This window comes from Cnephaeus nilssonii (genome assembly GCF_951640355.1).
Source record: "Cnephaeus nilssonii genome assembly, chromosome: 2".
NCBI lineage: Eukaryota > Metazoa > Chordata > Mammalia > Chiroptera > Vespertilionidae > Cnephaeus > Cnephaeus nilssonii.
In genome coordinates this window covers 40,635,873-40,649,831 of record NC_137073.1, presented here as the reverse complement: position 1 = coordinate 40,649,831, position 13,959 = coordinate 40,635,873, and the positions used below count along the sequence as shown (strand labels likewise).

The window sequence follows — 13,959 nt, the reverse complement described above, 5'->3', positions numbered from 1 at the left end:
TACAAGTTATGAATGTGAAACATTTCTCGCAGATCTAGGCTCTCGGAAGTTCGGAAGGAGTGAAATGTAATGAGCACGAGAGCAAAGCAGATGTTTTAAAGAAACACCTTATAAACCTTTCCTCAACTTATCTCCAATTTGTAGGCTTTCCCAAGGGGCCAGGGATAGGGACGCCTGGGCGAGGGAGGGAGGCACCTCTAAGCCACTTTGGTTTTAGGGAACCCCCTCCTGTCTTAAACAAAGAAAAATATTTTGCTAGCTCCAAGCCAGGTCCTGTAATAAACACACCATTGTTACTATTTGTGGGTTTGTTTGGGTTGGGTGGGGCTTTTTTCCCCCCCTTAATGGTGTTTTGCTGCTTGCTTTTTTTAAGGCGGTGGAAAATGGTCATTATAACCATTACATGTAATGGGTGACTATGCCCTTGTTTAATATTAAATTATTGGGCACTAGGATGTGACAGGAGACTGAAATAGCCTTGTTTTGTCCTTGCCCCCATTTTCCTGGCTCGGTTTGGAAGGTCTTGCCCAGCTAGGCTACGAGAGGGAGGGGTTGAGGTGAGCCCCGGAATGAACATTGCAGATCAGGATATGTAACTGTGTCACTTTTATTCTCCTTGGGTTAGAGCCCAAAAGGTAATTTACTCTAAGTTACCCCGAGTGCCCAGTCAAGCTTAATTTGTGTGAAGAAGTTACAAATGCTTCACCCTCCACTGGCTAAAATTCACCCTTCTTGGGTTGTTGTTCTCAATGCAAAAACCAAACCCTGTAACTAGTTCCTCATTTCAATGCATAAAACTCGAACATTCCCCTGCATGAAGTCCCCGCTAAGTGCTATATAGAGACACACCACGCAACCGTACTTACGGTCTGTATTGGATCGAGTTGACCTTTTCCTTCTAACTGCATTGAATGTGTTTGGTTGCAGCCGCTTTATTTTGGAAATTATAATCTCTTCAACAAATTTATTATTAAAGAAGATGGACCATCAAATGTCACAGACTGTCCTGTGTATTTTTTATAAAAGCAAAAATTAAAAGAAAAAAAAAGAAAACAAAAATCCCCCTGGTGCACACGCACAAGCTTGTTCTGCAACACTGAAATCAGGACTGAAACACAACACACACAGGGGGAGTGGAGCAAAAGGAGCTCTCAGCCTCTATACCTGAAAGGGACTTTTCTTTGTTCCCATTGCCCTTTCGCAACGGACCAATCAGAGAGCAGCTTTTATGAAACTGGGCTCTCTCATTGGCTAGCTGCTTTCTCTTGGCTACTGTAGGGGGTTGAGAAATACACACGTATAAAACACACACTGAGAGCGGGTGGGGGTGCGGTGGGGGGTGGTTGTGGAGACAAAGCGTTTTATTTTCCAACCAGATTGGGGTAGAGGAGCCTCCTGCAGTAAGAATGGGGGGAAATGGTGCGCCCATTTCAATTACTACATCATTCACCTAAAACACTTACTTATTAAAACAATTCTCACACAGGCTGCGAGGGGAGGCTGTCGGTAAATACGAGTTTGATTGCGTTATCTTGTGGGAAATAATGTATGTGATCTCTCGGTGGCGGAGAAAGCCAAATGAGCCACCAGCGCGGAGCGGGGAGAAGAGGGAGGCTGGCTGTGTGGAAGGGGCTGCAGGCGTCCTGTTGGCTTCCCTTCCTTGCAGCAAGGGCTCGGCAGCGCGAACTCCCGAGACTGATTTTCTGTACAGCAGCTTCTGGCTTTCAACCCTCCCCAACCACTTTGCCCTTCTTCCATTTCCCCCCCGCTCTGTCTCTCTTTTTACTCGCTGATTTAAATAAGAAAAATCGATCTGGGGGGAAAGGCGGTGGTGGGGAAACAAAGTAACCCTTTTGTTTCCAGTCTTCTGGTCCAGCAGCACTGAAGGGCGAGCGCTGGCAACCATTTAACCAACACTAAGTGAAGGGTTCTTCCCTGGAATTAGTAACAAATCTTTCCCACCTGGCCCTAGTGGCTCCAAAAACATGCAAAATAAAATAAGGTCCCAGCCAACCACATTCACACCTCGGGCCAGCCTCACTTTTTTTTAAATCTATCTGTGGGAGATAAAATATACTGGGAAGATTAACCCATTAAACAGTGCCGGTCAGCATTTTTAAACCCACGGATTGTCAGAGTTCCCCTTCCCTGGGAGGGGGAGGGTGTCAAAGTCCTCTGACAGCTACAGAGGACAACCCATCAAGAATACAGAAATATTTTAGAATGTATTGTGGGACAGATGCCAGCAACTAAGTTAATAGGACTCGGAGGTCACCGGATAAGAGAGGTTAATATGAAATAAGTTCAGTATTATGCTGTAACAGGTGATATACTTAAGCTAATGTATTTGTATATATTAAGCCTTTAGAGCATTTTTATTTTTACATTTTATTGCTATTTTCCAGTACTTTAAGGAGCTATAATATGGAAAGTCTAAAGTCCAGAGGTGATCTGAATTTAATCGAAAGCATCATGATCCCAAGTATTAAATATCTAGTGCTACTGGGATTGTAATTTCCACATTAACAATTGCAATTTAAGATTGTCTCAACTGAGTTGAATGGACATATAAAGTGAATTACTGCTAGCAGAAGATCCTTATGACATAAATATTCAGGGATAACTTTGTGGATCAATAAAAATATTTGTCACGTGTTTTAAGCAATGTCTGTTTACTAATTTTTTAGTTTTCAGTATATTTAGTTCACACACAAATGCCAATTACTTGTTTCACAATCCAAGATGAACTAGACTTGATGCTGCAAACAGTAATAAAGAGGCGTTTCCCCCCTTTTCTAGGGTATATTCACTAGAGAAATGCCATCCATAATAGTCCTGAGATCTCCCTAACTAGGTCTGTATTCAAGTCAAAACAAATAAAATAGGGCAAATTAGATATGTGATATCCACTTACCCTCTGTTTTAGTTTTGATATTTGTTTTATATATTTTAATGTGCCGCTTTTACAATGTGTGCATGTCCCATTGACAATAATACAGTACCATATGGTGATGTCTAACTTTTCTTCTTTTAGAAGAGGGCTTCCTCAATGGACCAGATCACTCTTGGGCACTTTCTGTCCTGGAGCATCATCTGTATTTCAGCCTTTCCAAGTCTGTGACTACCCCATATGTTATGTCAGTTCTGAAAAATCAATGGTTAGCTCTTAAAACAACTGGACTTCAAAAGGCATAGACAATAAGATCCGGTGAAGTTGGAAAAGGGTAAAAGCACTCCTCTATCACACTCCCGTGATAAAAGCAAATCACAGGGCCTGCAGCACAGATTTAGTATAACTAAAACCAGTGTAGGCTTTCTAATACTCAAATAACCTGCTCTAACCCTAACTCTAACACCTAGCCCTAAATCTTAAACCTTTTGGATAAACTGGTTAAAGATTGAGGTTTACACCAAGCTCAACCACATATGTAACCCAAACCATTTCCATAAATTAAAGCATTTTCCTTCCATTCCAACATCTCCACACTCCATTTGCACCCTCCTCTACCTCCTGCCCTCCAAGTTCTTTCTTCCCAGAGACTTGAATAAACCACAGTTGTTATGCTAGCTTTGCATGTGTTTGTTTTGTGTTGTCTGACAAGAGCCAATCAAGAGACATCAGAGGGCTGTCAGCTAATTGATGACTGACACTAAGATAATTACCAGCTTAGAAAACTGGAGCCACTCCCTTCACAAAATTGGGAAGTTCAACTATATTTTGAACAGACAATTTTATGTTTCTCTCTTATCAAGATACAGCACACCCGTCTCCCTACTAATATCCACATGCATGTGTCTGATAATACTAGAGCAGTTTTGTATAATATGTGCCCTTTGTGATTTTACCTTTTAGTGTGGTAGAGGGGAGAACCTGTCTGGAAATGAATCTAGGAGGAATGGAGGGCTTGGGAGCATGAGGATAGTGGAGAAGGAGCAGGTAACGGGTGTTATCCCATCTCCAATAACTACCGCCACCAGCCCCGCCCCTGCATTTGCTGCATCGATTACCAGGTACTCAGAAGGTCCTGGAACAAGATTTTTCCTCCCTTTTTAGGGCAGAATTACACAAAGCTGAGGAGGTCCGGGCTTCAAGCAATAATACAGGAAAACGCTGTGGTCTTTTTTTTTTTGGTGCCTATTTCCTCTGATTTCCAGTATATCATTAAAGATCAGAAATAATTTCTTAGACTTTTGTTTTTTGGAAGGGAGTCTATACCTGGGCCTAGCTTTTCTAAATCTATGCCAACATTAACATGAGATTTACTCAAGGTCAAGGCGAAAAAGTGGGAATCAAAGTTATAAAAAAAATGAAACATACCTGGAAAAGGGCTTAATTTATGGGGAGAGGAACTTAATTTAGACATGATGAGAAACTTTCTGGCTGCTCAATTAGATTGTGAAGAAAAAAAATTCTTACCTGTCTAGGGTTGCTTATGAACAGATCTGCCTCCAGGCAGTGGGCAGGTGACCTGCCCTGGTTTCTAGGGGATACAGAATTGGTGATTTATTAAACACCCACACAAACACTAGAAGGTCTTCATTCCTTTTACCTACAGGTACCATCCTAACTTCCTGTCAGAGAAAGCTTTCTCTCTACCTTCTCACTCATGCTTACTGACTCCAATTAAGGTTTCTGTGGAATATTTTTAATAATATCCATCTTTAGACAAGTGTCACCAAAAAGAGGTGAGCAGTGTTCTTGGTCAAACATTTGACATTTTTGCAATATCCTGAAGCATCACTGGACGAAAATAAAATGCCAAGACGGTGTCCAGTGAAGAGAGAGGACCCTGCACATGAAAACATTTCAGTTCCTTCCGGAGTGGTGACGGATCATGTTAGAGAAGAGAGACACCCATGAGGTTCACCCTGCCCTGGAGGACTCCCAGACATTCTGATATACATTTTGTGACTATGTACACTTACATGTACTGTATAACAGAGCCATGTTAACTTTTCATGTCCTTACTATGTCCTATTGGCTCACCTTCCATTTAAATTCCAAAAAGTATAACAAAGGGACCATACAGCCAAGGGAAGGAAAATAATGACCGCCTTCACAAATCTTTCTGACATGGCTTTACCTAAACAAATTGAAATGACATAAAGCAACTTTTCCATGTTCCATTTAAGACTACAGTGAGTTTTAACTGTAAAGACCCATAAAGGGAAAGGAGGTGCGTCTCCTTCTGCATGTAGCTAGTTCCCCATCTCTTCTCCCAGTCCTCAATCTTAAAATAATCAAGGAGAAGCAGCACATCTTGTCCGTTTTATGCCCTGCAGTTCTAGAGAACCTAGCAAAATATTGCAAACCAGCACATTCTTCTAAAGGAAAGCATCTGTATACCTCTCAATTGAGAGAACTGCAATGTAGGTCAGTGTTAAGTGTCTGAAATCTTACCTCCACTTGGCCCAGGCCCTTGTGGTATGCTGTGGGCTACTATATCTGAACCGGTGCCCGAGTAAGGTCTGCGAATTGGTTGGCAAAGTAAGGCAATTTGCATCGCCTGTAATGAAACCATTTCTGGACAAGGATTTTTTCTTTCATGCCAGTGGAGACCGGGTGCATAAAGAAGATCAAAACACAAGCTACATTTTTTTTTTAAACTACTTATTGGAGATTGCTATTGCTGGTTTTATTACAATATGTATTTTACAGATTTAGGTAATAGCCCTGATTTTTCAAATCGACCTCTGTTTAGACATGTTTCACTTTGGGCTGTTTCTTGTCTGCGAAATTACAGTCATTTGCACGTTATTACAGTGAGTAGGAGACAGATTGTATTTAGCGTTGGGTGGGGGAAGGGTTATTATGGGAAGTGATCTGCTACGGTCAGCACATAATTTCAGCCTGAAGAAAATTGCTTCTGAATGGCTGGTCTGTTAGCCAGCCAAGGAATGGTCACTGGCAGAGACTGAGAAATACTTCTGCTTAATCTGCATTATAGAATTATTCTCATTTCCAGAAAGATGGTCTGTGGAAAGAATGATTGTAAAATAAATTTTAAAACTTGTAGGCAAAATATTGTCACTGCTCTGTTTGGCTTTAAAACAAGTACAACAAAATACAACCACCAAGCAGGAGTGAGCCAACAGGCAGCAGCACACAGACATTATGCTCCACTCTTTCTTCCTTGCCTCCCTTTCTCTGCTCCCCCTTTTGTCATTTTTGAAATCTCTGTGACTTAATGACAGTGGGGTTTTATATATGTGCAAAAACTTATGAGAGTAATACAAATGCACTGGTAAATGTATCTGTGGTTTTTCATATATATATATATACACATACATACATACATATACATAATATATATATACATACACACACACATACACACACAAACACACACATGACTATAAGAAAAAAATTCCTAATATAGCTTCTTTTGGGAGAATAGAAGAGTAACAGAACACCCTTAATTGTGAAAGTATCTCATATATTTTGGCGCTAGAATTTAAGGACTTCCCCACACTTTACAAACTACATTCTATTTGTGTATATTTCACAAAGCCAACAGATTAATAAAGCAAAGTGGCTTATCCCTGTCTAATTTGTAACTTAAATCAAACCCTTATAAATCTCCTAGAAAACCTTAACATAGTTGGTTGGAAAAATCAGGCAACTAAAGTTTATTTTAAAGAAAAATAAAGGAGTAGCATTATACTCAGCTCCTTTGGCTGCTGAATATCACTTGTGTTGTGAACAACTGTGCCTCTTTTGTTTTCAAAACAAGCTTTCCTAAAGGATGAATCACTATAATCATTTGGAGAATATGCAATAAACAACAGAAAGCCAGAAAGTTGTTTTGCTATTTTCTCAGCCCAGCATTTCCTCCCCATTTCCTCTCAGCTCAGCTGAGCCTCCAGTCCAGGAGCCAATCATCATTATGGAAATGTGGTTCTCTGCATCCTGATTGGCTGACTCCTGGGCCAGTATGTTAAGGTTTCTACAGCTCACTGTACAATCCATGCCAGCCTGTTCTGTGACCCTCTTCTTTCAAATTTATTTTTTCATCGCTTTTCTTTTCTCTTTTCCTGCCTTTTCTTCTCTTTTTCCTCCCCCCTCCCCCCACTCTTCTTTTCTTTCCTTCTGTCTTCTCTTTTTAAGACTTTTTAAATCAGCCAAGAAAGCACCTTGTGTTTTATTTTTTTAAACACCTTTACGCGTAATGATCACATTGGAGATCTGCTAAGAATAGAATTTGATATATGTGGACATTTCTTCTAAGAATATTTTAATGCTTTTTGTTTATTTGGGTTCTTATGGTGTTGCCTTGGATTTTAGAAAAATCCCATTAACAAAAGTTAAATGAATCAATTGCTCTAACATATGCTTTAAATTTTATATTCTAAACATTATCTGTCCTGACTAGAATTTTTCTCTGAGATTTAAAAAATTAAAACATTAAATTAGAACATTTTTAATTTAATACTAAAAAGTAGTCATGTCAGACCATTTTTAGAAGCAAAGAAGACAATGTATTTTTCTTTATAATTAAGATGTTACATCCTCTTTATAATTTTAAAAGGTATTTTAAAATTTTACATCATTATCCTCAAATACTAACACCTCCTACTTTAAGGATGCACAATTCTTTTAAACTTAGAAAATGAATAATAATGGGAAATATTATTACCATGTTCCAGAAACTTTTTAAAATTCTTCATGCGTATTAATTCATTTAATCTTCATAGGAGCCCCATGAGATGAGTACTATATCATCAGAGAAGGAAACTGAGACGCAGAAAAGACAATTCGTTTTTTAAGTATCAAAGCTAAGTCCTGGTGGAGCCAAGATTTAATGTAGGAAATCTGGCCTGTGCCTGGATGCTGAACCACTGCACTAGACTGCCACTAAAGCATGGCTCCAGACAACAATTCCACCCTTTTTTTTTTTTTAAATGGGAAAATAGAAACATGCCAGTGACGGACAACTTCTCTTCCTAAAAGAATAATGAGTTTAAATGCTTTTCAGTCAAAGAAAAGCCATGTGGCCATTTTTCACCAGAGATCAATATTATGCCAACCAGAAGAAGTGGCACCTAAGACTCAGGGTTCTCTCTCTCTCTCTCTCTCTCTCTCTCTCTCTCTCTCTCTAGTTAATCCTCACCCAAGGACATTTTCTCCATTGTTTTTTAATTTTAATTTTTATTTTCTAAAATATATTTTTATTGATTTCAGAGAGGGAGGGAGAGAGAGGGAGAGAGAGAGAAAGAGAGAGAGAAACATCAATGATGATAGAGAATCATTGACTGGCTGCCTCTTGCACGATCTCCACTGGGGATGGAGCCTGCCACCTGGGCATGTGCCCAGACGAGGAATTGAACCATGACCATGGTTCATAGGTGGATGCTCAACCATTAAGCCATGCAGGCCAGGCTCCACTGATTTTTAGAGAGAGTAGAAGGGAGTGGAAGAGACTGAGAGTGAGAAACATCAATGTGAGAGAGACACATCGATTGATTACCTCCCACACATGCCCCCCACCAGGGCTGGGAATGGAGCCTGCAACTGAGGTGTGTGCCCTTGACTGGAATCGAACCTGGAATCCTTCAGTCTGAGGGCTGATGCTCTAATCACAGAGCCAAACCGGCTAGGGCAGGATTTTTAAAAAAATCAGTTTTTGTTATTACTCAACTGGAAATTTTTAATCATTAAAAAAGTTAACATAATAGGTTGCAGAGTGAAGTTAAAAATGACATAAGACTGGTCATTGTTGACACTGGTGGTGTGCACACTGGGATCATATTATTCTTTTTAAAAAAATATATTTTATTGATTTTTTACAGTGAGGAAGGGAGAGGGATAGAGAGCTAGAAACATCGATGAGAGAGAAACATCGACCAGCTGCCTCCTGCACACCCCCTACTGGGGATGTGCCCGCAACCAATGTACATGCCCTTGACCAGAATCGAACCTGGGACCTTTCAGTCCGCAGACCGACGCTCTATCCACTGAGCCAAACCGGTTTCGGCAGGATCATATTATTCTTTATGTAACACACACATATATTTGGAAATTTATATATTAAACATTGAAAGAAAAAATCTATTAGGCTCAGATAAGGAAAGAGCTGTTCGGAAACATTTTTGGTTTATCCCTTGGCTTTGAAACATTTTTGGCATTAGTTCAATAGGGTAAAATAGTCTCAACTGACATTGTTATACATACAAACAGCAGCAGATTATACTTGCTTCCTACCATTTGCTTACTCTGGTTTTTATTTGTTTATTTGTTTTAGTTCAAATTCACTTGCTAGGCCATACATGGTGAAAATCTGTAATGTTCTATATATATTTTCAACATGCACTTAGGAGACTCAATTGGACACTTAATAACTTCTTTATATAAACTATATTTCAATCAAAAAGGAAAAAATCTCATGTAGAAATATATTCATTAGAAATTAAGGAAAGAAGATTCAATATTATGTTACAGATATGTTACACACTGGAAGAAAAGAAAATTTGGTAAATTAGATTTCTTCAGTGCATGTTTTCTGTCTTATTTAAAGAGTTATAGAAATGAAACCAACAGTTCAACACAGAATTAAATTTTTATATACAACTAGAGGCCCGATGCACGAAATTCATGCAAGGGGCTCGGCCCTTCCAGCCCCAGCTGGCCCTCACAACCCTGGCTTCATCTGGAATGTTGTCCGGACGGTCATTCCACTATTCGTTCTAATTAGCATATTAGCTCTTTATTATATAGGATAGCAACATTATATAATATAAGCAACATTGAACAGAATTAAACTAACTGAAGGGAAAAAGTGTTTAATCTTTTCACAAAGAAGGCTATGTCATTGAGATTAAAAAGAGCATTGAAGATGATGAAATCATGGTAATAATTACTATTCTTAACAAATAGGATATAATTTTGTGAAATAATGAGATTATAACACAAGGAGTCACTGATAAAACTGTTATAGCAGAAAATGGATAAATCATTAAATATAATGAGATTTAATTATCACAGTGAGAGAAATGATATGTAATTAGAAAAATGAATAGAATATAAAAAGAAAGCAATGTTTCTATCCATGGTTCCACATTACTAAAAGTCTAGTGATAAAAAAGGAAAGTTTTTCTAAATCTATTAATAAATTATGGACACAATTATCATCTATAATAATAAAAGCATAATATGCAAATCAATCGAACGGCCGAACAGCAGAACAACCATCCAGATGACCACGCTATGACACCCACTGGTGCCAGGCCAGCAAATGGGTGCAATGCGATTGGTCGCCCCGCAGAGGGAGGCCCAGGCCACCAGCTGGCGGGGTGATCAAATGGGGGCACCGCGATTGCCTGCCCCAAAGAGGGAGGCCCAGACTACCCAGCAGTGGCTCTGTGGTGGGTGGGCGGGGCCTCCCTCTATGGGGCAATCGATCGCAGGGCTCCTGGACTGCAAGAGGGCTCAGGCCAGGCTGTGGGACACCCCCCCAGTGCACGAATTTTGTGCACCAGGCCTCTAGTTAATTATAATAACAATAGCCCTCTAAACCCAAACTCCTGACCTATCAACCTTTCATTTTATTTAACAAACACCAATATAGCACTTACTCTGTGAAAGTTACTATGCTAAGCATTTGACAAATATTAACTCATTTCCTGTGTTTAAGTTTGAGGTGTTCATTCAACAAACTTCTTTTGTGTTTACATGTTCACAGAAGATACAAAAAGGAGTAAGACTTCCTCTCTGTTCTTGAGATGCTTCAATTTCTCAGGTTGACATAAGACACTTGCCAAACTCCAGAAGCGTTTGATTTATGGTAATAAATACAAAAAGCATTACTTTGGGGAAGAAGAACAGCTAACTTTATCTAAGGAATCAGTATAGGCTCTATACTGATTGTTGTGCCACATTAGGATGAAGATGGGAGGAAGGGCATGCCAAGCAGAGAAAGCACAACGAACACAGGCGTAGAAGCAAAGAAGAATAGGATAGCAGTGTGGTCCAGGTTAGCTAGATCACAGGGAGCCTGGAGGGGAGGGATGGTGGTCAGACTGAGGTAGAAGTTTTATTGTAGATAGGGCCATTAGAAACCCTCCCAAAGGTGTTTGGTGAGGGAACAATGGAAGCTGACTTCCAGCTCATGCTCTGCTCACCACGCTATGTGCCCTGGCTCTGTGCCGGATCAGCCTAAGAAAGGGTAGGCTTTTATCCTGTACAAAAGGGTACACTCAGCCAGACTGGATTGAAGGAATGCCTTTATCTCTATAATGAGGAGTTTGAGTTTATCACAAGGCAATGAATGGACTGTCTCTACTAGGACTATGGGAAACTCTTGAATCTCTTGTAAGTTAATTTACAGTCATGTATATGTCAGGAAAGGTTCAGGAAGTAGTAAATGAATTATATCATCCATGCCTGTCTGAGTTCTTGGAAATTGTAATGCTCAAACATATTTGTAAAATTAATGAACTTATATTGAACCTCTATATGAGAGAATAGTTGAAAGGATTTCCCAAAAATGTAGGGGACAATAACGGTTAATGAACAGCTCAAAGTGTACTGAGTTAATATTCAAGCCAACAAGTATATCAAGTGGAAAAACAATAACAATGAGCATGGAATAAACCAACTCTGAACTTAGAAACCTTCAACTTAGAAAGTAAAAATTCTACAAGAATAGTCTACAGCCAAATTAAACTAACCAGAGCAGGAAGAGGTCTTTATGAATGAAAACCTGTTGAAAGATAGGTTTTTATGAACAAAAACTTGTTGATTGAAGCAACAGTTAATGTCAACAAATAGAACATAGGGTCAAAAATTAGATCCCTGGGGAACACCAACATCTAAGTTTGGAGCAGAAAATATCCCTGGTAACTGCTTGAATGATGAATGAGTGAGCAGAAAGATTAAAGAACAAACACAAAAAACAATTAGGTAAGGGGTACCTCTGAGAAGGAGAGAGCGATCAACAATTCCAATTACATCAAGGAAATCAAGTAAGTTTAGGACTCAAAGCTTCCATTAGTTTTTATTTAGGGGAGGACTTAATGATCACAAAATGGTAGCAAAAACCAATGGGTTCAGAACTGAAATATAGGGGAGCAAATCGTTTAAACGAGGCTTATTCTTTTTAGAAGCTTGTTGTTGAAAGGGGATAGAGAGAGGTATTTTGAAGAAAGAGTCTGGGAGAATTTTGTCATTGTTTTGTATTTTTCTAATATGAAACTGCTTTCAACATATATTTTGAGAGAAAGGAATCAGTAGAGAGAGTAATTGAAATTTTAGAGATCAATTGATGAGCAAAGATCCTAGCTGAGGATATTTAGTGGGGAAGGGAAGACCTTTGGGTTGTGACTACAGCAGTGATGGGCAACCTTTGGAGCTTGGTGTGTCAAACTTCGCCAAAAAAACTGAGCATAACTCGGGTAGTGTGTCACTTTGAGGAAAAAACATTATTTCGCAAATGTTTCATCCTCAGGAGTAGCAAATGTTTCATCCTCGGCATGCGGCCCCCTCAGCAGCCGCGTGTCATCAGAAATGGCTATGGGTGTCAGTGCTGACACGCGTGTCATAGGTTCGCCATCACTGGACTACAGTGACACCATTCAGTCATCACTAGCTTAGATGACACCATTCAGTCATCACTAGCTTAGGAAATTCAAACTGGAGGGAGGAAGTGGAGACTTAGGAAGCCACTTCAGCAAGGTGACTGCCCCTTATGCAGCAGCAGCCCAAGGACATCAGCGAGACCCAGGCCAGTCTGCAGGCGGTAGAAATGAGATAGGTAACAAGAAAGAGTCTGAGATCACTAGCATTTTTTATTCAAACATCTACAGCTCTTGATAATGCAGTATATTCCATAACTTTCTGGGAAGCTGATGAGTTAAGGGGTAAGAAAGTTAACTTGGTATATTAGAACAGATTCATTTTGTCCAAGTCTGAAAATGTAATGAGTGTATTGTTGTAAATTAGTCTCCTTTTTTAAAACAGGTTTAGATGACAAAAATAAGGAGGAACTTTAGGACTTTTTTTTACATTCCAACTTTACATCCCATTTGGGTCATATTTGTCTAAGGCAGTGATTTTCAACCTTTCTAATGCTGTGACCCTTTAGTACAGTTCCTCATGTTGTGGTGACCCCCAACCATAAAATTATTTTCATTGCTACTTCATAACTGTAATTTTGCTACTGTTGTGAATTGTAATGTAAATATCTGTGTTTTCCGATGGTTCTAGGCGACCCTGCTAGTGGTTCTCAGCCTGTGGGTCGTGACCCACAGGTTGAGAACCGCTGCTGTAGAGCCTAAGGCCATCAGAAAACACAGATATTTACATTACGATTCATTAACAGTAGCAAAATTACAGTTATGAAGTAGCAACGAAAATAATTTTATGGTTGGGGGTCACCACAACATGAGGAACTGTATTAAAGGGTCGCAGCATTAGAAAGGTTGAGAACCACTGGTCTAAGGTAAAGGTTTTTGTTTTAACCAAATCGCTATATGTAAACCAAAAGTAAATGTCATTGATCCACATTCGCGGCACTTGCCTGAATGCAAAGTGAAGCTGCTAACAATAAAATCTCACCAGTTTATATTGTCATTTTATTTATTCACTTAAATATCATTTATTAAACACCAACTATATTCTAAACAATGTGCTAGACTTAATAATACAAAATACAAACAAACAACACACCAACTTTGTTGGGTTAAATCTTGATAAAGACCCACTTTTTATATTTTATTTTCAAATATATATTTTTAAAAGTTGGATGATGCACGTAATTCTACAAAGTCATTAATCTTTCATTCCAGAAACCAGAAACTAATTAATGGATTTCCTGTCTCCCTTAGCTGAGGCATGAGTCAGTATCAAAACCCAGTATTAGAGCCCAGATGGTTCCAGGACCCAGGTTGTCAAAACCTCAGGTGACCCCAGGTCACAAACAAAACTTCCAAGATAAGACTGTTTCAAGAAGAAAACAAAGCAAA

At 39.3% G+C, this 13,959-nt stretch overlaps 1 protein-coding gene across 3 annotated transcripts in view; it reads right to left on the bottom strand.

The window, feature by feature from the left end:
- Positions 1-1,159, bottom strand: part of ZNF608 (zinc finger protein 608) — a gene marked incomplete at its 3' end in the record, with an annotated part of 113,425 nt that extends 112,266 nt beyond the window's left edge. For 2 of the 3 annotated variants that reach the window (XM_079785797.1, XM_079785798.1), the window contains exon 1: positions 867-1,158. In XM_079785797.1, the coding sequence (XP_079641923.1) occupies positions 867-908 (42 nt within the window). In that variant the 5' untranslated portion in view covers positions 909-1,158. Of the gene's footprint in view, positions 1-866 lie in introns of all 3 variants that reach the window. The other variant, XM_079785795.1, reaches the window with a different exon arrangement.
- Between the last annotated feature and the right edge of the window lie 12,800 nt (positions 1,160-13,959).